The 22,170-nt window shown below is 40.7% G+C and overlaps 2 protein-coding genes across 2 annotated transcripts in view; one reads left to right on the top strand and one right to left on the bottom strand.

Moving 5' to 3' along the window:
* LOC125889514 (calpain-5-like) overlaps window positions 1–22,170 on the bottom strand; it is a 35,635-nt gene that overhangs the window by 5,165 nt on the left and 8,300 nt on the right. Inside the window, exons 3-9 of the mRNA XM_049577561.1 lie at window positions 14,525–14,656; window positions 3,402–3,610; window positions 2,148–2,340; window positions 1,862–2,055; window positions 1,342–1,419; window positions 853–1,048; window positions 596–718 (exon numbers count right to left, since the gene is read on the bottom strand). Coding sequence (XP_049433518.1) covers window positions 596–718; window positions 853–1,048; window positions 1,342–1,419; window positions 1,862–2,055; window positions 2,148–2,340; window positions 3,402–3,610; window positions 14,525–14,656 — 1,125 coding nt within the window. The remainder of the gene's footprint in view (window positions 1–595; window positions 719–852; window positions 1,049–1,341; window positions 1,420–1,861; window positions 2,056–2,147; window positions 2,341–3,401; window positions 3,611–14,524; window positions 14,657–22,170) is intronic.
* On the top strand, window positions 5,515–11,272 carry LOC125889515 (olfactory marker protein-like). The gene is made up of 2 exons (XM_049577562.1): window positions 5,515–5,697; window positions 7,359–11,272. The coding sequence occupies exons 1-2, from the start codon at window positions 5,629–5,631 to the stop codon at window positions 7,788–7,790; spliced, it is 501 nt and encodes a 166-aa protein (XP_049433519.1). The 5' UTR covers window positions 5,515–5,628; the 3' UTR covers window positions 7,791–11,272.

Here is a 22,170-nt window from a genome sequence, read left to right as displayed (position 1 = left end):
TCAGAAATGTATTTCAGCCGTAAAGCATTTAGTGCCTTATAAACCAACTGTAGTATTTCATTCATTCATTCATTCATTCATCTTCTAACCGCTTCATCCTCTTGAGGGTCGCGGGTGGGCTGGAGCCTATCCCAGCTGACATCGGGCGAGAGGCGGGGTACACCCAGGACAGGTCGCCAGACTATCGCAGGGCTGACACATAGAGACAGACAACCATTCACGCTCACATTCACACCTACAGACAATTTAGAGTTATCAGTTAACCTAGTCCCCAATCTGCATGTCTTTGGACTGTGGGAGGAAGCCGGAGTGCTCGGAGAGAACCCACGCTGACACGGGGAGAACTTGCAAACTCCACACCGAAGGGCTCCCATGCCCTGGATCGAACCGGCAACCCTCTTGCTGTGAGGCAAGAGTGCTAACCACCACACCACCGTGCCGCCCAACTGTAGTATTTTCAGATCAATTCTTTGACAGACAAGAAGCCAGCGTAAAGACCTCAGGAGTGGAATAGCTGAAGACTTAACATAACTTGTGCATGAATTTTGAGATGACATCTAATACACACACACACACACACACACACTGAGCTGACCCTGTGTATGTCGAAGCCAATAGCCAAGTTTTCTCCTCTTCCCTCTCTCAGTGTGGCTCTGCGGTCTTTCTGCTGCAGACAGATCAGTACCTCGTCCTCCGGCTTCTTCACATCAAACACATACTGCAACACAGAGAAAATAAATACACACATAGTATTATAGTTCTTTCCACAGCAGAGTCGTCACCATTGCAATGTTCACAGTCTTGTCTAACACCAGATCCGAGAAATGATGAATCACTGAGAGGAAATAACACCTGCGGGTTCTGGAGGAAGGAGTGCTTGTTGTTGGTACAGCCCCCGGCTCGGTTGAGAAGCGGATCATCATGGCGGCGCCAGGAGCCCCGCATCACAGCCTCTTCCCATGTCTTATGGAAACTCAGGTAGGATGTGTTAATGAGACGACACAGGATGAGGTCTGTGAAGTTGGCGATAAAGTCATCAAATGTCATCCTGCAGGAGGGGAGAGAAAGAGGGGTGGAGAAGTAGAAATTGTAGAAATTTGGGTTCAGAGTAAGTTACTGTGTGATCAGAGAGATTTATGGTGAATGAAGAAAAAATGTAAAGAAAGACAAAGAAATGTAAATTATGTTTAGAAATCACCTAAGAATCAGTAAAAAGATTTATTACATCATCAAATTAACCCTTGAGTGAATGACAGTTACTGTAGGTCAATGACCTCAGGGAGGTAACCATGCAGGCATCTTGTGTCTGCCAACAGGGGGCACCGTTGGACTCAAACTCACCAAAACTCTCCATCATCCTGCACAGTCATACCGATGTTCTCCCTCTCACTCTTACTGACCTTATTCCACTCTTCAGAGCTGCAAATAGGGAAAAAAAGATCTTTATTTTTCCTGACAATGCCAGGAGCACAACTGAGTTGTCCAAGAGTCTGGAGTCAACAAGAGCTCACTGGCCCTAGAAAAAGCCAATTGCCTTTTCGCATCAGCCACCATAGTTAGCAGCCCCTTGTCAATGAGGCGAACAATATCAGAAAAATACTGATTTTGCTTTATTCAGTGTTTTTACCAGTTTAAATCACCTGGTCTGTTTGTTTTGAAGATAAAGAGACCTCTGTGGATAAGTCAGCTCCAAATTAAAACCTCCTGAACAGTGGACACTGTAGGAACCCTAACCGAGAATTCATCCTGGCACATGGGAGAAGTTTCAGCCAGTTGCAATCTGCAATCCTCACTACTATACGCCACTAAATCCTACACACTGCTCCTTAAACTTCAGTGTCTGTGGATCTCTCTTCCTCACCTGTCGCTCCAGGCCCCGTTCCACTCTCTCTCTCCCCAGGGGTTTCTCATGCGGATCATGGTTAGTTTGTCCGACCTGAAGTAGGCCAGCAGGCCATGACCCAGCCTCACCCTGCGGACATCCGTCACCGCGTAGGCATGGCCCTTCACCAGGCCACAGGCCAGCTTGGCCTCCATTTCTGCTGCACTGGTTGCCTGGAACGACACAGCACTGGTTCAGTCAGTCTGTAAATCCTTTCTAAATCAATTCATTTAATCATTCAGATGTATGTTTGTCTGCTCCTCACCCGGATCGAGCAGCTGATAAGGCCTCCTCTGTTGTGGACTTTTAAGACTCTCTCGAACAGCTCAGCGCGTTTCTCTTCATCGTCTTTGAACCCGTTCTCCATCAAGTCCATTGGCTCTGACACGCCGCCAGTGAAATCCACAAGAGCGTCGGCTGTGTTGCCCCCATCAAGTGCCTCATAGCATCCACACATCCTAGAAAACACCCACAAGCAATCATCAGTGCCTACGTACAGACATTTTAATTGATACATTTTATTCTTGCTGATTCTTTCTTGTTACTTCAGCTTCAAATTTAAGAAAAGACTGCAAAAGAAAAGCCCCCCGTGTACTAAAGAGGGCGCCTCTCAAAATTAAATCAGTGGTTCAGAGGCAAGACCTAACCCTAATGGCACCATTTACCAACTTGCAATTGCATTGCAGCAGTCAGTGGGAGTGGGTGAGGGTGACCAATATTGTTTGGCTTTTTTAAAGTACAAGTTTTGAGAAGAAACAGATACAACTCAGGCTTTCATTCATAAAATATTATATCAGACTCCAAAAGTTATCTGGGCAGCAGATATGGGCCCTGACACACCAAGCTGTCTACCATTGGTCAATATCGGGTTGCTGTTGAGTTTCTGTCACCCTAGGTTCACAGTGTGTCCTGCACCATTAGCACTAGTTGGTCCTTGTAGCCTTTTTTTTTTTTGACGATTCAGCACATTGAATCTGTGCCGGAGACGGCGGAGCCCATCTGTGCCTGAAATCACCCTGATTGGCAGTTCAGCTCAGCACACAAGAAGAGAAACAGAAGTGAGGAAAGCAAACAAACGACTACCATAAAGAGGGCGTGAAATCAAAACAAACTTGTTATATTTGTTAAGATTTTATTTCTTTAGCCACTGAGCTCTGTAGCAGACATGTTTCTTAATTGTTTGTGTTCCTGTTCACTAGCACAAAGTAAATATCAACCTGATGTAAAGTGCTAACTGGCTAACTAGCATCTTGAATCTGTCAGTCTTCCAGTTTCCCTTTTTGAATGAAGAATACAAACTACCACCGCCTGCTGGTATGGAGAGTTATTTACTCTCAGAGAAGTGCAGAACGTAGTTGCTAGTTAGCTGCTGGCCGAGTCTTTGTGGTGTGTTCAAGTGCAACTTTTTGGACAAGACACAGGTAGCGTGAGTCAACCTAACGGTTGGCCTTTATCGGCCACCAGTGCTTTGATATCGGTTAAGTGTGTCTGGGCCATTAACAAACAGTTGAAGTCTTACTTGGCGTAGGCCTTCTCCACCAGTGCGCTCCAGAATTCGTTGCTGTCGTTGGAGTGGCAGTACACCAGCCGTCCGTTTGCCGTGGGCAGCCGGTCATCGATCACCACATCTACCCACTCACCAAACCGCCAGAACCGAAAGTGGAAGATCCCAGCATAGGACTCTGGTTTTTCATCATCCCACTCCTGGTCTTTCCAGTCAGGGATCACCTGAGGAAAAAAACACACCGTCAAGCTCAAGTTGGTTTAATTTGGTCTAATCTCAAGTCTAATTTGTTTATTACACTATACTGGAATGTAAAATGAATAGACAAAATAAAAATGAGAGAAAGACAGACGCAGTGTGTTGTTCAGTTTGGATCCAATCACATTCACTCAGAAATTGGACGTAGTGATACCTGTAGGTTGAACATAAGTATACTGTAGCTATGACAGTGTGTTAATGAGGTCTGGTGGTCTTTGTTTCAGATGTTTCAGTGCTAAGTTGCGGCTTCTTGCTGGTGACTTTCCCAGAGAATTTAGCTGAGAATTCTTGTGAAATTCCAGAATCTCAATGTCAACCCGAGAGTGAAGCAGGAAAATCTCATAATCTGAGTGGTGTCGTACACTGTGATGTTTTGTTAAAGCTAGGGCAGGCAACTCATTTTAAAAGATTTTTGTTGTATTTGTTTAAAGTCTCTTTACAACCCCAATATGATCTGGAATACTTCGGAAAAAAAGAGTAAAAATCCAGTATTTGTGGCTAAAAATGTTGCTAATGGTATAGCCTTCTGCTAACCAGGGGCCAAAGGCTCACTGCTGCAGTTTCATGTTTGCGTTTATGTTGCTAACGTTAGCTAGAGCCTTAAATCACAGTGTGTCCTCTGCCTCACTCCCCACCGATAAAGACCACCACGCCAGGAGGGGAGCGGGCAGCAGAGATCGACCCTCCAGTCAGCAGCTGCAGCACCCCAAATCCAGCCAGCACAAAGCCCACCTCCTGGGAACCAGACAGCCCAGACTCCTGCCAGATCAGCTAACAGGTTTGACCCAGCGCTGCTGCTGGCCACCAGCCCACTGTGACACCTGGCACTGGGGGGTTTACACTGTCACTTGCAACTAAAGGTCTGTCTCCCGTGTTGCTGGACTACCTGTCTACCTCTGTCACTGGGGACTTGGCCCTTTCCGGATTTCTGCTTATCCCAGCTTTAATGATCATCAGGCAAAAAATAATAATCAATATACATGAGTATTCATTTTTTACATGATCCATTTAATACATATGACAATATCTTCTTTACATATTCTGTCCATTTGTTAATTCCTAAAATGTTCAGTTTTCCACCTGTTTCCCCTTAATTAACCCGAGGATGCACAAAGTTTGTGACAAGGGAATGCCATCCACCCATATCCTGAGTCACACAGTCACACTAACAATTCTCAGTGAAATGAGTGATATAAATAAATAACTGATCCATTGAGCCAAGACCAGTCTTGCTCCCAGAAGCCCTCAGGAAACTCCCAGAGTTCCCTTCTGTACGTCATCAGCACCTCCTGTTGCCTAGCACCCTCACACATCACCCACCTCCATTACGCCTTAAAAAAGAAGAAAAAAAAAAAAACGAAAAAAAAAAAAAACGTAGATTATATTCATTTGATATTCAGACATTTCAAACCTGATTCACAGTGTCTGAAGATAAATTATTCTACTGCAGGAAGAGATTTGTTTTATTTTGAGTTTACACCTCGGCATGAAATTGCATATCATAAACACATTAAGAAACATAGTACGTGTGGACATTTTACAACATTTTGGTGCAGAAATGTCACTTATCAGCCTTTATAGGACTGAAACAAGCTTAGCAGGGCTGAGCACCAATTATCCTGACTGATGCTGTTTTTGCATTGATCCCATGTCCCAATGCTCTCCCCTACCCTGTCCCATTTTATGTGGTTGATCAATGCATCCTAACCAAAGTACCCTGTGGGCAGGAGGGAGGATGGCGGGGGGGGGGGGGGATAAAGTGAGGACCTGTCACTGTGTGATGGAAATAGTTGGAGAGGGGAGGGGAGACAGAGAAGGCATACGAACCTATGAGAAAAGAGAGAGAGGGAGGGAGAGAGACGGAGAGAAAAAGAGAGAGTGAAATGATAAACTCCACCAGAGCTCCACTAGCTATCACAGCATCCATCCAGACTGGCCAGGCTCACCCTCTCCTTAATCCAGGATTATAACCTTCAAGTCAGACATGGACCATGCCACAGCCCACACCGACACAATAGAGCTGGTGTTCAAAGAAGACACTGCGCTGACAGAGGTGAGGTTCTCACTTTGGATGACAACTTCTCATCTCGTCTGTTGTCATAGTACGTGTGGATGCAGTTTTGTCTTTACTTAGAAGGAAATATCATTGAATGTCCAAAGATCTAACCCAATTGCACATTTGAGGGTTTGTGCACCAAAAATGTCACCATTGCAGTTTTGAAGGCTGATGAAATGTTGATATCTTTAAAAAGAAAGTATATAATCCTTTACTTTATGGTAAAAAAACTTTTTTAATTCAGTGTATTACTTTTCTTTTCATTGTTGGCAGACTTTTCAAAGTTTACTTTTTGGAGTTTCATCAAACTTTTCTCCCTGCTTTTATGAACAGTCTTCAGAACATTCACTGTGAAGGTTTCCTGTAGTGTGTGTTGTGCTTTGAATGTCCCTGGTGTCGTGATCAATAGATGAGTTAAAACACTGAGTACTAGCCTTGCACACTGCCTCACAAATAGCCACAGCTGAGGTCAACAGCTCCTGGGCTCAAGTGTTATAGTTAGGATAGTCTGAAGTGTGGTTGTATGAGGTTCTTATCATAGTCAGTGTATTGCCTACAGTAGATGTCTGTCGGCATGCCCCGAGTATGGAGAAGTGGCAGGAGCGCCGACATGAAGTCAAGCAAGGTACTGCTGTGGACGGGTCAGCAGCAAAACATATTTTAGCCACCTATGAAATGACCCACCTGAAAAATCACTATCAGTTAGTGTACGCTTTGCTGAGAATGTTTTCACCGTCTATCTTTCCGTCAGACAGCCTGTTCTGATGGCTTCAGTTCCCCACATATGCTCTCATCAAAGCCACCAAATTCCATTGACAATAACAATAATTTTGGCCTTGCTGAACTCAGGAGCTGCTGGTGTACTGCTGACTTGATCAATTAGTTTGTGTTCTTGGGTGACTGAGGTGAATCCAAACTAACCCTTCTAAAGCCAAAGTCACACAATAACACAAAATAACTGATCGAGGCAGCGGTAGACCAGCGGCTCCTGTGTTCAGCAATGTTAAATGTGTTTTTATCAATTGAGTCTGGCTTTGAGGAAAGCAATGTAATGGCTTAATTTCCCCTTCGGAAATTGCTGTCTGACAGTAAGGTAAAGCGGTGAAAATATTCTAAATATAGTAGTCACTTAAACTGATAATGTATTTTGGCTAAGTACCTCATACAACCCCACTCCTAAAAAAACCTGTAATGTGCACCTTTGCTGTGCTGAGAAAAACTGGTTTAGAGTCCCTGAACTGAACACTATTGAAAACCTATGGAAAGATCTTCAAATTATAGAGGTGCGTCAATCTCAGTCTGATAGAGCTTCTGAAAACATGTAAAATAACAACATAAAAACATTTTTCATAACATATTGTCTGTTTCTTCTTTAAAATGTGCTATTTCCATCAAAGACTAAAACATAGATCTTGATTTAACTTTGATGTTTAGACAAATCATTTCAGGCATGAGTCCTTTCACAGTACCTGTCCTTGGTCTTTGTTGTACGTTGTTCGTCCATTACAGACGTCCACTACCCTAATCCCAACTACAGAGTAAAGGGTGGTGGGGTGGATAATTTTTTACATTACTTCTTCCTCTCGAACCAATCTCAATTTTCCTTTCATCTATCTCTTCCCATGTTCTTTCTTTCTCTCTTTCTACTTCCTCTGCAGATGATGCGTCTCCGTGTATCGTCTTTGCAGCGCTCAGGGCAGAAGCGACAGGATGGTGAGCGCCTACTTCTCCCCCATGAGGCCGTGTATCGGCTGGACTTTCCCATCCAGGAGCTGAAATTCTCCCGCTGGCACTTCTCCCTTACTGCTTACGGTCGTGTCACCATCACTGGTATTTCTCAACACTGGACCCCTGACCTCACCCACCTGATGACCCGTCAGCTGCTAGAACCGATCGGAACGTTTTGGCGAAACGCTGAGGACCCGGAGGATTCACCACTCAAATGGCTGGAGGCAGACATGCAAGAGTTCGGCGAAAGGATTGCTGAGCTTGCCAAGGTCAGGAAGGTCATGTACTTCCTGTTTGCTTTCAAGGATGCTGCAGAGGCCGCAAATGTCAGCTGCTCGGTGGAGTTCACACCAGACAATTGACTCTTCACTTTCTGTCAGTAGAAGTCTGTTTGTGTTTTGGAGAAGAATTGCAATATTTTGTTCAATCTTTGACCTTTAAAAAACATCAAACTAGAGCTAAAGGATAACTTTGCATCCTCTCAAATCAAAGAAATACATCATGTTAAATATAGTCTTACTGATTCATCTGTAATTATACAGTAACAAGCCTGTAGTTCCACCTTCTTTGTGCACATGACCAGTGGCCAAGTTAACTGAATATTTTCTGTCACTGACTGATTTTTTATTTTTTTTTAAACAATGACAGAAAAATCTGAAGGCTGTCCTGTCATTTCGACAGATAGGAACTCCGAGGGCAATCTGCTATAACTTTAGGTAATTAACACTCCCATCCACTTGGTGGCATGCGCATATTAATTAGCCGTTGTCTAGTCTTGTCTTTGATCTCACTGACCTCGTTGTCTAGCTAGCTTTAGTCAAGGAGATTATTTCTTTGCTTTAGCCATCACATTAGTAGGTTATATAGCTGCATCACATTGCAAAATGTAACAGCACCTGAGTTTCCGAAGTTTCTTTAAAAAGCCCAATAATTGTGATGGGGTTGATAAACAAGGTGAAAATTGTTGGGTTGGTCAGTCAAATGTCTGGTCAGTTAGCACGAGCTAACACGCCAACAGTAGATGACATCCAACACAGAGCTATTAAACGGTCCCAAAAACCTCACACAGATACAAAAAAGGCTCAGCTCTTATGTCAAACTTGTAAATAACCACGTTGCTAACAATGCAGTCAAGGATGAAGGACAAGCAGGTGAGACTCAAAATTAAAGTGACAGGCAATATCAGATTATGATGGAATTTTTATGACCCTGTCTATCAAAATGACAGATAGTGAGAAAGTCGAACGAAACCTCTGCACCTGACTTATTTAACCTGTAACAATTCACTGAAACATTTTAGTGCAGAGAGCAAACATTTAACATCACTGACAGCCATGTCAATATTTCATAAGCACTTAAAGTAACAAGCTTTAAAGAAATTATTTTTCACAACAAAGTGCTCACATTGAGGAGGAAAAACAGGAGATCAACTTTCCTTAAAATAAACATGCATCATCTACATAAATCATCAAAGTATATTTCAAACTTGAAATGTGGGCATTCAATAAAAAAAAGAAAATCTTTACACAATATTATCTAATGATGTTAAAACTTCACAATGACCTGAAATCTTAGAAGTTTTATAACTTTTGAATATAAAACTCGTGGATAAAAACTAAACTTCCTCTTGTAAATAAATCCCGGCATTACTTATCAGCTGAATATTGTGATTATATGTGTTTGACTTGTTGTTGTATTTAGTTTCTAAAGCCTTTCATCACTAGCAGGAGAGGCAGCTACAGTAGATGCAAAACAAGTAGCAGCGAATGGAATATCAAATATTCACAATGCATGACTGTCGGCCTGACACAAAACAGAGATCAATGAGGTGACATCTATTAAAAATCGACTGAAAGCTCTCTGTGTGTTCTCATTGGTGCTGATGGTTATTGGTGTTACTAGATGGCGGGTGGGGGCGAGAGGAGAGGAGAAGAGTCAAGTCAGGTTCATGAATAAAGCCCAAATCTGCTTCTAAGGGCTTTATAGTTACATCCTCAGTTCAGCAGGACATAATGTATTGGCAGTCATTGTCATCCTCTCATCATCATCATAGTTATCATGAGCATGGAAACTTAAAAAAATGGGTGACAGGGAAGAGAGAGACAAAATAAAGACAGATAGACAAGACAGAAAGGAGAGAAGATAAGAAATGATTTACCAGAACACATGCAGTTTGTACTGATGTGTTGATACCAAATATCAAGGAAAAATGACCAAATCAACCAAATCTGCAAATCTACAAAGCCAGGAAAGTTTCAGGCTTCTGAAACACTCCTGGTGTGGTATGACGCCATGCAGACAACAGAACAAAACCAAGTCCAGCCAGACAAGGAGGGCTGCACCCGGTGGAATTGTTCCTCCCGGCTCCCTTATAGTCAAGATGGCCAAGAAGACGACAAAATGGGGACTAATTCATCCTATACCTAGGCCTGAGTTTAGTGGATCATAACATATTGGGTATGGAATTAATCTGCAGATGCTTCGGTTCAAAATGAGACCAAACTTTTCAATCGATGTCAGTTGTTTAGACCAAGATAAGGCCAAAATGTGGCCTGCAACAAACTAGGTAAGGGCTGTTGTTTTTCCAGAAAACTTTCGCCTTCTACCTGCCGGTTGAGAGAAGTGAGACATCAGCAGTTGATGACGATATAAAACAGTCAATGAAACAGGTTTTTCAACAATTGGGAATTATTGCAACCATGAAAAGTCCTTGAGCATACAGTCATAAATATGCACAAAAATATGAGAATGACTGGTCCAATAGTTTTTCGAGATAATCTGCAGACAGACTGATAAACACACACACACACACACACACACACACTCTCTCTCTCTATCTCAAGCATGCACACACAACCAAACGCATGATCCCATGAGATAGTGACATGAGTAGCTCTCACTGCAAAGTAGTGACAGAACCAGTAGCAGAGACAGAAAACAGCCAAGGTGGAGAAAAGCCGAGCTCTCTGAGACAAGACAGAAACACAAACACACCCCAAATTAATATGCTTCACTCCAAATACGCTGGCAATGATAGGCATGTACATTCCTGTATAACACAATGCTTATCTGTGCAATGACACAACAACTATGCTACTAAAGAGATTAGAAGGGAAGCATTCAGCTAATTATGTGGATACATTCCAATGCAGAGTAGAGCCACTGCTGCAAATTTCTTTAGACATGATTCCAAGTGGAAAATTAGAAAATTAGTTTCCTGATGTGAAAAAAAGAGCATTTGATTCTCCGGTAAAATCAATAAACAAAAAAAAATGTCCCAACTGATTTGATGGAGCTTTGGTCCATTTTTTCGTCAAGGGCCACTATTTTCCAGCCCATTGTTCTGTATGAACCTGGCGTCTGTGAGTAATAGATTACCAGTCTGGTGTAAAAAACAGATCATCATTAATTACTGTTAGATCGTGACTGATTTTAATGCTGTGTTGTGTGATTTAAATAACTGCTGATTCAAGCGTTAGCTTTGATTTTCACATAATGCTGCTTTTCTCTCTCGCTATTTTTCTGTCTCCCTGTGTTTCAGCTGGACTGAAGGGACACAGGGAAAAATCCAAGCATGCTATGTCAACAGCTGCAGTATCTGGTCAGATGTTACAATAGTTCCCATTTTGTTTCCAGTCAAACTTTCCAGCTTACTGGAGCCAAATACTGGCAGTAACATGTTTTACACTGCATTTTTAGAGTTAGTTACAGAGCCAACTGCTTCAGAGCAGACAGAGCCAGGGACAACATGATTGCAGGTTTTGTTAACAATGAATAAAAAAATAACCCCAAAAATATTTTCGTTTTGTATCAGAATGCTCTTTTACAGTTTCTATTTTTTTCCTATTCCTATTTTAGTCTATATTGCTTTAATTAGTTATTTCTGTTGATTTCTATACTTGTGTTATTTCTGTCCTGTTCTGCTGCAACTACCCAATTTACCCACTGGGTAAACTGTCATATCTTTTCTTATATTTAGTTCAAGATAAAGGCTGGGATAAGCCAGTAAGTATTTGCAAAATGAGACAAATAGACTGTGGATGAATTCTAATTCAAAATGAGATACTGTATTTCAGTCTGTATTATTACCTTTGCATTATGAGCTAAAACTCACAATCAAGGCAATTTTTTAGCAATTTATGAAATAGATCAGGTTGGGATACTTGACAAAAATAAATATCACATATTAAAATAAGCAATGAAAATTTCTGTAACTTTAGGAAATACCTCTACACACATGTTGATGTGATGTGAGTTAAACCACTTAACTCATTCTGTCCTATAGCATGGTGACTGCTGCGTCTCTTCACCTTGGAATAACAAAATGCTGTCTTTATTGTCATCAAGTTTCCAGTGTAGTTTGCCTTAATCACACTTGAGGCTTAATAAGTGTATGTTTTTGGACCACTGACGAATGTCAAAACAACCGGCTGCTCCACTGAGGCAACGACACCTAAAGCAGACCTAAGTTTCCCTTCAGCTGATGGAAAACTGAGAGCTGCAGAGGACCTCTGAGACCAGACAGGAGGAATGAGGTCACCAACAGTGGAAAAAAAGAAAGAAGACACACAATGCACACACACACACACACACACACACACACACACACACACACACATATCACTCCAATAATACATTCTTATCATGTTAATAATACATACATACATATATCTATTTGGCTGAAAGGCAAAACAAACATGTTCTGCTGATGTGCTTTAGAGCAAGGCACTGAACCCCCTATGGTTGCAGAGAAAAAACAGAGAATATGTAACATGTAAGGTCTATATCTTCACTGAGACCCAGACACTTTAACGCATCCATTTGACGAATTCAAAAAGCTTAATTGATTGATTTTCTGTAGTCTGTTGCCCCACCCAACCAAATGTTTATTATGTTCAGTGCCCCCTATGAGTAATAAGGAATCATTGGCATTGTGAAATTCACTTAAATGTCTACCCATGGCATAGTTGTGATTTCTAGTTCTAATAGTATATATAAGCTCAGCAAGGCAATCCCTTGGGCATCTTTCAGTACGGCCTATGTAGGAAAAGCCTTCCACGTATTGGCAAGACAAGCAACCATCCATCCATTTTCGTGGGACAAGTTTCAAGTGGTTGCAATCTGTAGTCCTCACTGCTAGATGACACTAAATCCCCTAAATCCATCACACTGTTTCTTTAAATCCAACTGTAGATCCTGCATCACACCAATCCTTGCATCCCTTCACTGGCTTCCCATAATGTACAAGAGAGACTACCAGATACTGCTTAGAACAAGACCCTACTCTGAACTCTAACATCCCCATACCACCTCTAGGCCAATTCGACCATCCAATTAAGGTCTCTTACTCATACCTTACTCCCTCCACAAATCTAAGGGTGATTGTGTTCCTGCAGTAAGGGCCTCATCCCTCTGGAACTGTCTCCTCCCCTCTGTTAGATCTGCTGAGTCTACAAACAGCTTAAAAAATGTCTCAGAACCAATTCTACCCCCTTGCCCTCCCTGTATAGGTGCTAGTTATTTGTATTCTCTGTATCTGTACATGTATCCTTTCTGTGAATAGTTGTATGTTCCTTATTTTTTATATCCTGTGAAGCCCTTTGTAACTTTGTTTACAAAAGTGCTACATCTATATAAATAAGATCTTGTATATTTCTTATCTCTGAACGACAGAAACAGTAACTTAATGAAGGTAACTGGTGCCACCCTATGGATGAAAGGTGTTATTTCCTGGTTGCTGCAGCATCCAGTTCAAGTCCTTTATCAGATGGATCTGTGATAATTCCTTTAGTTTGTAATGAAATGATTTTAAACTATAGTATTTAAAGTTTCTTTGATAAGAAACTGTTAAAAATGTACACTAGTGTCAGGGTCAATCCGTCAGGATTGATGTGATAGTGACCACTGCACAGTGAATCATGCAAATGTTTTATGAGCCCTGACAGACACTGTTAGTAAGAACTCAGAATCCTAATAAGCACTGTTGCAACCAAGATAACAATATGTGTGGTGTTAATAATATATTTTAATATGAACACTGGTGATTTTGTAGAGGCCTTGAACCCAATTCACCACAACCAATGAACAATGTATTATTGTAGACAGTGTTGATGTGTGTGTGTGTGTGTGTGTGTGTTGAAAAGGGCAGTAATCTAAAATCACTTGGATTACACAAGGTGCCACAGTATACACAAATGTAATGTAAACACACACACCCAGTCACACAAATCTGACACCCATATCCTTGCATGCACACATGCCGACACCCATCAATACACACACACATATGCGTGTGCAAACATCCCACTCCTCCTGCTGTGTCTCAGTCCTTTTAATGGAAGTTTTTTACTGCTGTGCTGTAGTTAGCGATGCCACGATGTATCACTTGATCCATTAGTCTGCTGTATTTTTAGAGCTGGTTGCTTTATTTGGGCAATTTTGTTGACTTTTTTTTCCAGGGCTGAAAAATGAAGCCATTGCTTAAGTGCCACAAAGTGCAGTTCCTTAAACTGCCACTTGGGGTCTGCTCCAGGAGCCAGTCAATCCCCATAGACCCTCATGTTAAAATGCCTAACTTTATAGCAAAAATAAACATGCTTGCAGTCAAAAATGGTTTTGGTCTCTATAGCTAATTACTACATTCATGACAAATGTACAGGAGTGATTTTCTATATAATTTACCCTTATGGCTTAAAATTAGCTGTCTGCCAGTCTTCACCTCAGTCTGAGTCAGATCCACTCCCCCCCATCCTCCACGGCTCCACCCTCTTGTCCAAATATGGTCACTGCTGGCTTCAAAACACTGAGGCTCCAAACGACAGCTAAAATGCCGAACTCCAGGCTTGAAAACTGGAGTCCACAAACCAGTGGTTGACCTCACCATAGCTACGTCCATTGCTTCATACAGTCTAGGATTTTTGGGCAGCATACTGCGGCCTTGCAGGTTTTCTGCTGTGTTTCATAGTTTTGTGATGGATTCTTAATTATTGTGAATATTGTGTGTTGTGCAATACCCAGGAAAACAGTATTTGCTTTGATGAAGCCAAAATTACAAAACCAACTGCACAGATAAAAAGATAAAAGACAGATGTCTCACCTTCTGCCATAATGCCTCCCTGGAGGCCAGACTGGAGCAGGCGGCTACGAACCAGCAGTTTCCGAGCTGGCCTTGGTGTAGGTCGTGGGCACTGATGCCATTCACAAACAGATGGGGGTCACTGCATAACTCCTAGAAGGATAAAGACGAATGCAATCAATGTGACCCTTTTCTTCTTCTTTTAAATAAATTGTTTATTCCCGTCTTCTCAATTTCACAAAAGTACAAAAGTGAAAATCCATTAAAAGTAATGAGAATAGGCATCTCAACTGAATGGCTTTACCAATGTAGAAGAATATTTGTAGGCTATAAAGAATCTACCAATGCAAAAAAAAAACAAAAAAAACAAAAAAAACAACAACAACTCATGTCTGATAAAACAATGAATGAACAATCGTTTTTGAACAAGACATAATGTCAAAGGTCACTTGATAGGCTGGAATTTCAAAATTATTTTCCCTCTTAGAGATGGACAGAAACACAGTAGATGAAGACTAAAGGGGTTCTAATTATATCATCATCAAGCAGGGTCTGAAATTACAGCTGCCATCCCCCAAACACAGGTAAATTGCTGAAAGTGGCGTGTATAATCATCAGGCCATCCACCACTTTGGCACACAGAGAAAAGGCACAACACATATACATATTTGGTAAGGTTATCATATAATTGGATAAAGCTACACAATTTGCTCGCAACTGCTATATAAAAGCAACTCAATTGGCCATAGAAGCTATTTCATTTTGACTGACAGTCAAAATTCACCAAACTCTAACCAATAACAATCAATCAAAAGAGATTAGAGTGAATACGCTCAGAGCAGACAGGTGTTGGCAATTGGAGCAGAGAAGAAATAAATAGTAAAGATGTCAAGTGGTAGTAAATGTGCAGTGCAGGTTTCACTTTGTAAATGAATAAATGCTGCAGCTCCTCAAGACCCCAGTAAAAATTCTGTATCTTGCTTCCAAACGTCAAGTGGGCATGTTAATGCATATGCCTGCATGTGTACAGTACTCTCTGACACCCCTACCCTCAACAACAGGGCCCCCAAAAAGCCAAGGAATAATTTGAACAATGGAATTTATCCTGCCTGTAATGTTTTTATTTTTTAGTTTTGTTTTTTTGTTTGTTTGTTAAAGTATATCGAACACTGCATGAAATCATTCTCTACATTAAAGGAGCAGTGTGTGGGATTCAATGCCATCTAGCTGTGAGGATTGCAGACTGCAACCAGCTGAAACTTAGTTAGGATGTTGATAAGTTAGGATTCCTTCAGTGTGCTCTGTTTAGCAATAGCTTAACTTTAGAGGTCTCCTTCTCTCCTAAACACACAGGTGATTAAAACTGGTAAAAACATTAAATAAACCAGCTTTACATTAAAATTTCTGTTCAGCTCATCGCAGATGGGCAACTAGCCTAGCACCTGCTCAGAGGTTTATTCCTCTCCAAAACAAATGGACCAGGTGATGGTGAAGGTGTAAATCATCAAAAACACTGAATAAAACAGTTTTCACCTGAAAAAAATCAGTGTCTCCAACACTGTTTGGCTCATTGCATGGGGGCTGCTAACTATGGTGGCCAAAGCAAAAACGCAAATGTCCCTGTCTAGAGCCAGTGTTTGGTTTGTCCATTCTGAGAAACAAAGCAACACTGGGATCTCCATGGACGAGGATCGGGTCCCCATGTAGATACAAATTGCTCATTCAAAGGTAATGAAAACAAAAAACAACTCTCATTTTCAGATGATTACAAAGCATTATATTATATTCTGTTTCTGCCAATATATCCCTCTAAATCCTGCACACTGGACCTTTGTATTATGTCTAAATAATTTAAATGTTATTCCTTCATTTAGCACAGAGATTTCAAAAGTGGCAGATGAACAATCTGAGTGGCAGGACAAAAAAGTATAAAAACTATATTTCTATTGTCTCTGGTCAACCTACAGCTGCTACACAGGAGCGACCAACAGTAGAAAGATTTGGGCGTGCTGGGTCGCTGGCAGGATTAATGTGAAAGAGAGGGTGTTAGCCAGAGCACTCAGTCAACCATCAGAAGGTAAATATAGGGTAAAATACACCCTTCGATTAAGTAGTGATCGCTTTTGAATGTTCAAAGCAAAAGAAACCACAGAGTTTAAGAGAGTCAGACTATCAGGACAACAGCCAAATGATAGGGCTGGGACAAACCAGTGGCACACACCCAGCAAGACCAATAACTGTGTGAGACAGATGTATACATGAAGCTCACTTACTACATGTTATATCTTAACATACAAGATATAACGTATTAATAAGTGAACTTCAGAGGAGAGGGTAGGTGGTTTAGTTATCTTTGGACAGAGCTAAGCTTGTCATTTCCCCCCACTGTTTCCAGTGTGTGTGTGTGTGTGTACGCTAACAGGCTGCTTCATATTTAGCATTAACACTAGTGGTATCAATCCTCTCATCTAACTTTCTGACAGGAAGCCAACAGACGTATTTCCCAAAATGTCAGAAGATTCTTTTAGGTAGCTGCTACAGAGACAATTTGGGTTTTGTTTGGTTTTGAACTATCATATCGCCTATGTTGTATTTCTCAAATGCCCTACAGGTTTGTATGTATCTAAGCACAAATGCGTATTTTTTGTTTTCCTTTCTTTTGAATCTTTTGAATGTTAATGCACAGATGTAATTTTTATGCATCTTGCATATTGTAATTGCTCTGAGAAAAGAGCATCTTTCAATAAAACTACAGAAAGAGAACCTCAAATGCCCCTCACTGTGTGTGCATTCACAAAATTAGAGGCCGCTATTTTAAGTTCACATACTGTATATGCCCACACACACAGGAGCATAAATGTACACATCTGTTCAACCACAAGAAAGAGACACACTCATACACACTCAGAGGGAAGAAATAGCCCTCCTTTAAACACTATCTTCATCCTCCTCTTAGTTTACCACAAAACATGTAAAATTTGACTTGTTCATACAGTACGACCTCATTGAACTAGAATTACTGCCTTGCCGGTGTATGCCTCAGCCAACCAAGTCAAGTTGCACTTACAGTTTACATCCATGTCTGCGAAAACACGGATGCTGTGTCTCCTGTCTCGGTTTCTTGCAATATCCAGTTTACTAAGTAATAGTCCTGTCTTTATTTACAAACTCCTGTATTTGAATGTGTGCAGCTTATATGTTGTAAAGAGATGTTTGAATATCATTTTGTTAAGTCACAAAAAAGCCTATATATGGGATTTATATCTTGTAATCTGCTGAGCTAGATGAGCAGACAGTATTCATAGACTTGCATGAAGCGTACGATGATCATCGTATATATGACTGTGGTTATTGCTTGAGTGTTTCCAACTCAACAAGTGAAATGGTCTTGCGGCCTGTCTATCAGCGTTTGTAGTCTCTGCAATTGCAGACTTTACATGATGACAGTGAACATGTCACATTACTTAGAATATGAATTCTGCAAGGGCTCAGTCTGTAAGTCCACAGGGTGGACATTTGGATTCAGCCTTAGTATCGGCAAGGTCAGACATTCTAGGGGACGTAAACATAGGAAAAACACATTTTTGAGAGGGGGAGATCTTTGAATTATTGATGTGATTGAAACACCTCACCGTGTTTGAACTACAGTACACTGACACAGTGGTGTTACAGAGTGAGGGTTCCTCCCTTACAAAAGATCCTTGGTGAGTAGAGACTACAGCTGCAGGGGGTACTTAAACCAGACAAGTTTAACTTTGGCCTGTTATCAATTTACTCACAGAATTAACATGGCAGCTGATATAATCTGCCACAGGCTATATATTATTAGCCTCCAAAATCCAGTATCTGCAGAAATCTAGAAGCTAGTACTGATACTAAGGCTGAAGCAGAGCAAGTTGGGACTTATCAGAACTTACAATCAGTGACACTGATCCAAAGATGCTCAGAGGGCTGAGTAATAGAGTTTTAAGCTCTTGTAAAATGTGTAGTTACTCTAAGGGTTCACTGGCTACCTCAGAGAGAAGGTTTACATTTAGGATAAAAAAAAAAAACATGTTTCAACTCTCTCCGCTCCCTGGACAAATAGGCAATATCGATCAGGGAGTGCTTTAAGTTTCCTGTTTAAATATTTAGCAGCTCAGATTATCAATGAATGACAGTAAAAGCATACTATATGCATCGAGTTTAGGCTGGAGATGGATGTTCTTTTACAATGGAGGACGACCGGGAAATTGTTCTTAATCATAAATGATAAATGCAGTTTTCCTTCCAAACCATATTCAGACCCATCTTTTCACTCTTGCTGCAGTTTTTGGTCAGACAAAGAGCTCCACTGACGGCACTGTCCCATGCCTAAATTAAAGTAGCAGTGTAGTGGTATCTAGCAGTGAGGACTGCAGATTGCAACCAGATAAAACTTCTCCGATGTGCCAAGCATGAACTCCCAGTTAGGATTCCCTCAGTATTCAGTGTTCAGGAAGTTTTTACTGAGAGCCGAATTATCAGCAGAGGTCTCCCTCTCCAAAACAACAGACCACATGATTTAACCCGGTAAAAACACTGAATTAAGCAGTTTCACATAAAAAAAAAAAAATCTGTATTTTTCCAGCACTGAACGTTGCAGAGGGGCTGCTAACTACGGTGGCTGGTGCAAAAACACGAACAGCCCTAACTAGAGCCCGTGTTTGGTTTGTCTGTTTTGGCTAGTGTAGAAACAAGGCAGTGCAACATTGCGGACAAACAGCTCAATCTGAAGTAACAAAACACAACGTCTTTTTCAGGTGGTTATACACTAAAGAAAACATACTTACTATACTATTATTTTATATTCCATTCCTCCTAAATCCTACAACTTCGACCTTAAAAAAGACTAAACAGAAGTACACTGAAGTTTATTTTAAAGTAAATTAACAGGATCTTAGGCACAATAGCTGCTACAGAAAGCCAGTTTTAGCACCTTATATTTCTCCTTCCTTCAACAAACAAAACAACAAAACCTCAATTATAAACATCTGAAACTGAGTATGAACTGCCTAAGAACTGCCCTATTGTGTGTGGCTCAGTTATGGTTTTTTCACTGCTTTGAATGTGTCCGTGTGTGTGTGTGTGTGTGTGTGTGTGTGTGTGTGTCTGTATTACAAAGGCAGTGTTCAGTGTAAACAGCCGCAGATAGAAGCTGGAAAGCCATTAAGCAATGACTCCATTACAGGAATCATATTTCCCCATCATCTGAACTTAACAAATAAACCAGCAGCAGTGGTTACTGTTGCAATGCATAAAAACATTCCTAAAAACAAATATGGATCTGTGAAATGCAGCGCAGTGACTCAAATTCTCTGAGGCAATTCAAGTTTGGCGGTTTAGTCAAACAATCGCGTGATATAAAACAAGTTCAATGTTTATTCTAGAGTGAGAAGATGTATGAAATCAGTTATACACCATATGAAAACACTAACAGTGACATTTAATCACTAAAATTGATTCTTAACATAAATCAGTCATAAAACCTAATCACAGTACTTTCTAGACAGACAGAAATATTCATGTTTGGTAAATATGACACAGGCCAGATCCTCAACACTTTAAAGAAATGCCTTGAAGAAGCTCAACGGAAAATTCAAAACAGTTATATAATGGTCTGGACTGTTTAGAATTCCAACCAGAGGTTTGGCTCATCTTTCAAAGCAGGAAGATTCAGACCAAGAAGACCAAACTGAATCACTGTAGGTTTAAAAAGATACAGAAATGCTACAAAAGTAGTATCTTTGCTATTGATTGATTTCTGTTTATTGCTCACACTGACCACCCAGCACTTCCTCTGTTTATCTCATAGAGAGAAATGTTTCTGCTACAGAAGGACATGTGAAATATAACAGGATGCAGTATCCTGTATTATTATCTGTTAAAAGGAGAACTCCAGCCTGTGGCCTTTTGCTGCATGTCACTCCCTCTCTCTCTCCCCCTTTCACACTTGTCTGTCCTATCCACTAAAGGCTAAAAAGCCCCAAAAAATATCTTTAAAAAAAAAAAAAAAAAAAAAAAAAAAAAGGAGAACTCCACTGCTTTACCCATCAAAGTCTGTTTACAGATATTGGGGTGTACTGTGAAGAAAAGTTAAATAAAGCCTTATGTGGCTCCAGAGGGAGCTGTGTGAAGTCTGATAAAAGCCAGCATCAGTTTGAAAATGAGTCAGAAAGAAGTGTACTTCTTTAACTTAGCAAACTTTAACTTTAGCTAACCAGGCCTCATCCCTGCTGCAGGCTACATAATACGCTACTAACTTAACGCATTCAAATCTTTGAGCAACCTGTTGACAGTTGAGTTCTATTATGGGTAGTGTAGCACCAGGATTTAACAAGGAAGAAGAATGAAAAAGACAATATGTCTGGTTCTGTTGCATCAACTTTGCAAAGCTTCAGTCATTCTTTACGAGGTTCCTACAGGTTATGGCAAGTTAAAGCTAAGAATTTTAAAGACTTTTTAAAATACCAATTGATGATATTAAAGCCAGTTTTACAATGATCATAATTAAAAAAAAACATGGACTGATATATTTCAGACTCCAGGAACATTGTGTGGAATAGGTATCCTACTCCCTGATTTGATTTACATGATTGGTGTTTGGTCACCATGTTTAGACGCCACAGTACCTCTGCTCTCTGTATAGACATACACCCAGATGTTGTTCAGGGATCTGCTACTGCTGACCCTGGTGAGGGTATCAGAGAGAGGGGGAAGAAGTGCAGTGGAGGCAAGGGTAGAACAGAACTGGGAAATATCTGGCGTTTTCTTGGCAATTATGTGTTTCCCACTCTGTATGTAGGATTCCACTGCCTTGATTCCAATTGTGCTGATTTTGAAACACTTTTTGCATAAAATACAATAAGCCTCATGTACACTGTCTTGTACACAATTCAGCCATGCCGTGAAATCTGGTAAAATAGCCAGTTTTCACTGGATTTGCACTTCCCCGCGATGTCCAAGGTACAGTGACAGCTAGCTAGCAGAAAGTGGATCAACAGCTCTGAGCATCCCAGCACAAAATAAAACATGAGTGCTGTAGGATTCACTATTCTGATCTGCGTGACAATAACTTGAGAGGCATTTGATAACGTCTTTTTAAATATAGTTGTTACCAAGACATTTTGTTTATTCAGAAATACTGCAAATGATTATCTATTGCTCAGTGACACTGAGGAAGAAAAAAGAATAATTTCGTGACTAAAAAACTTTGCCATGAAGGAAGATTTTCCCTTTTAGAGGCCTCTGTGATTTGATTTGTTTTCATCTAGAATTTCAGAGTGAATGTGCCTTAAATCAGGGGAAACAGCCTGTGTTGGACTGCGCAGTGTTTCTTAATGGCTTTCAGGAAGTATTTCAGGAAATGAACAGTTCTTGGTGCAGAGGCTACTTAAGGTCAGGGGCTCTAACAGAAGCCGACATCCTTTATCTATTACTCACCCTCTCTTAATAGTTACCTGAATAATGTACAACCAACGTTAGAAACATCTCTTTCTGTTCAGGCCTTTAATTCAATATTTAGCCATTAATGTAATCTTAACAAAGACTGATTCTGTTACTGAAAAGCTGTCATTAAACTTAGCTTGGCTGGTCCATTGAAACTGGACTTGGACAGAAAAAAATCATAAATATATCAGTTAATGATA

This window comes from Epinephelus fuscoguttatus, linkage group LG5 (genome assembly GCF_011397635.1).
Source record: "Epinephelus fuscoguttatus linkage group LG5, E.fuscoguttatus.final_Chr_v1".
NCBI classification, from domain to species: Eukaryota; Metazoa; Chordata; class Actinopteri; order Perciformes; family Serranidae; genus Epinephelus; species Epinephelus fuscoguttatus.
The sequence above is the reverse complement of the archived record's forward strand: the minus strand, read 5'-3'. Positions and strand labels throughout refer to the sequence as shown.

What these genes read in the sequence shown, in the direction of transcription:
- LOC125889515 (XM_049577562.1), top strand. Translation starts at nt 5,629, where the DNA reads ATGGACCATGCCACAGCCCACACCGACACAATAGAGCTGGTGTTCAAA. An exon ending in AAGACACTGCGCTGACAGAG is followed by an intron (nt 5,698 to 7,358) that starts GTGAGGTTCTCA and finishes CTTCCTCTGCAG; the next exon opens with ATGATGCGTCTCCGTGTATC.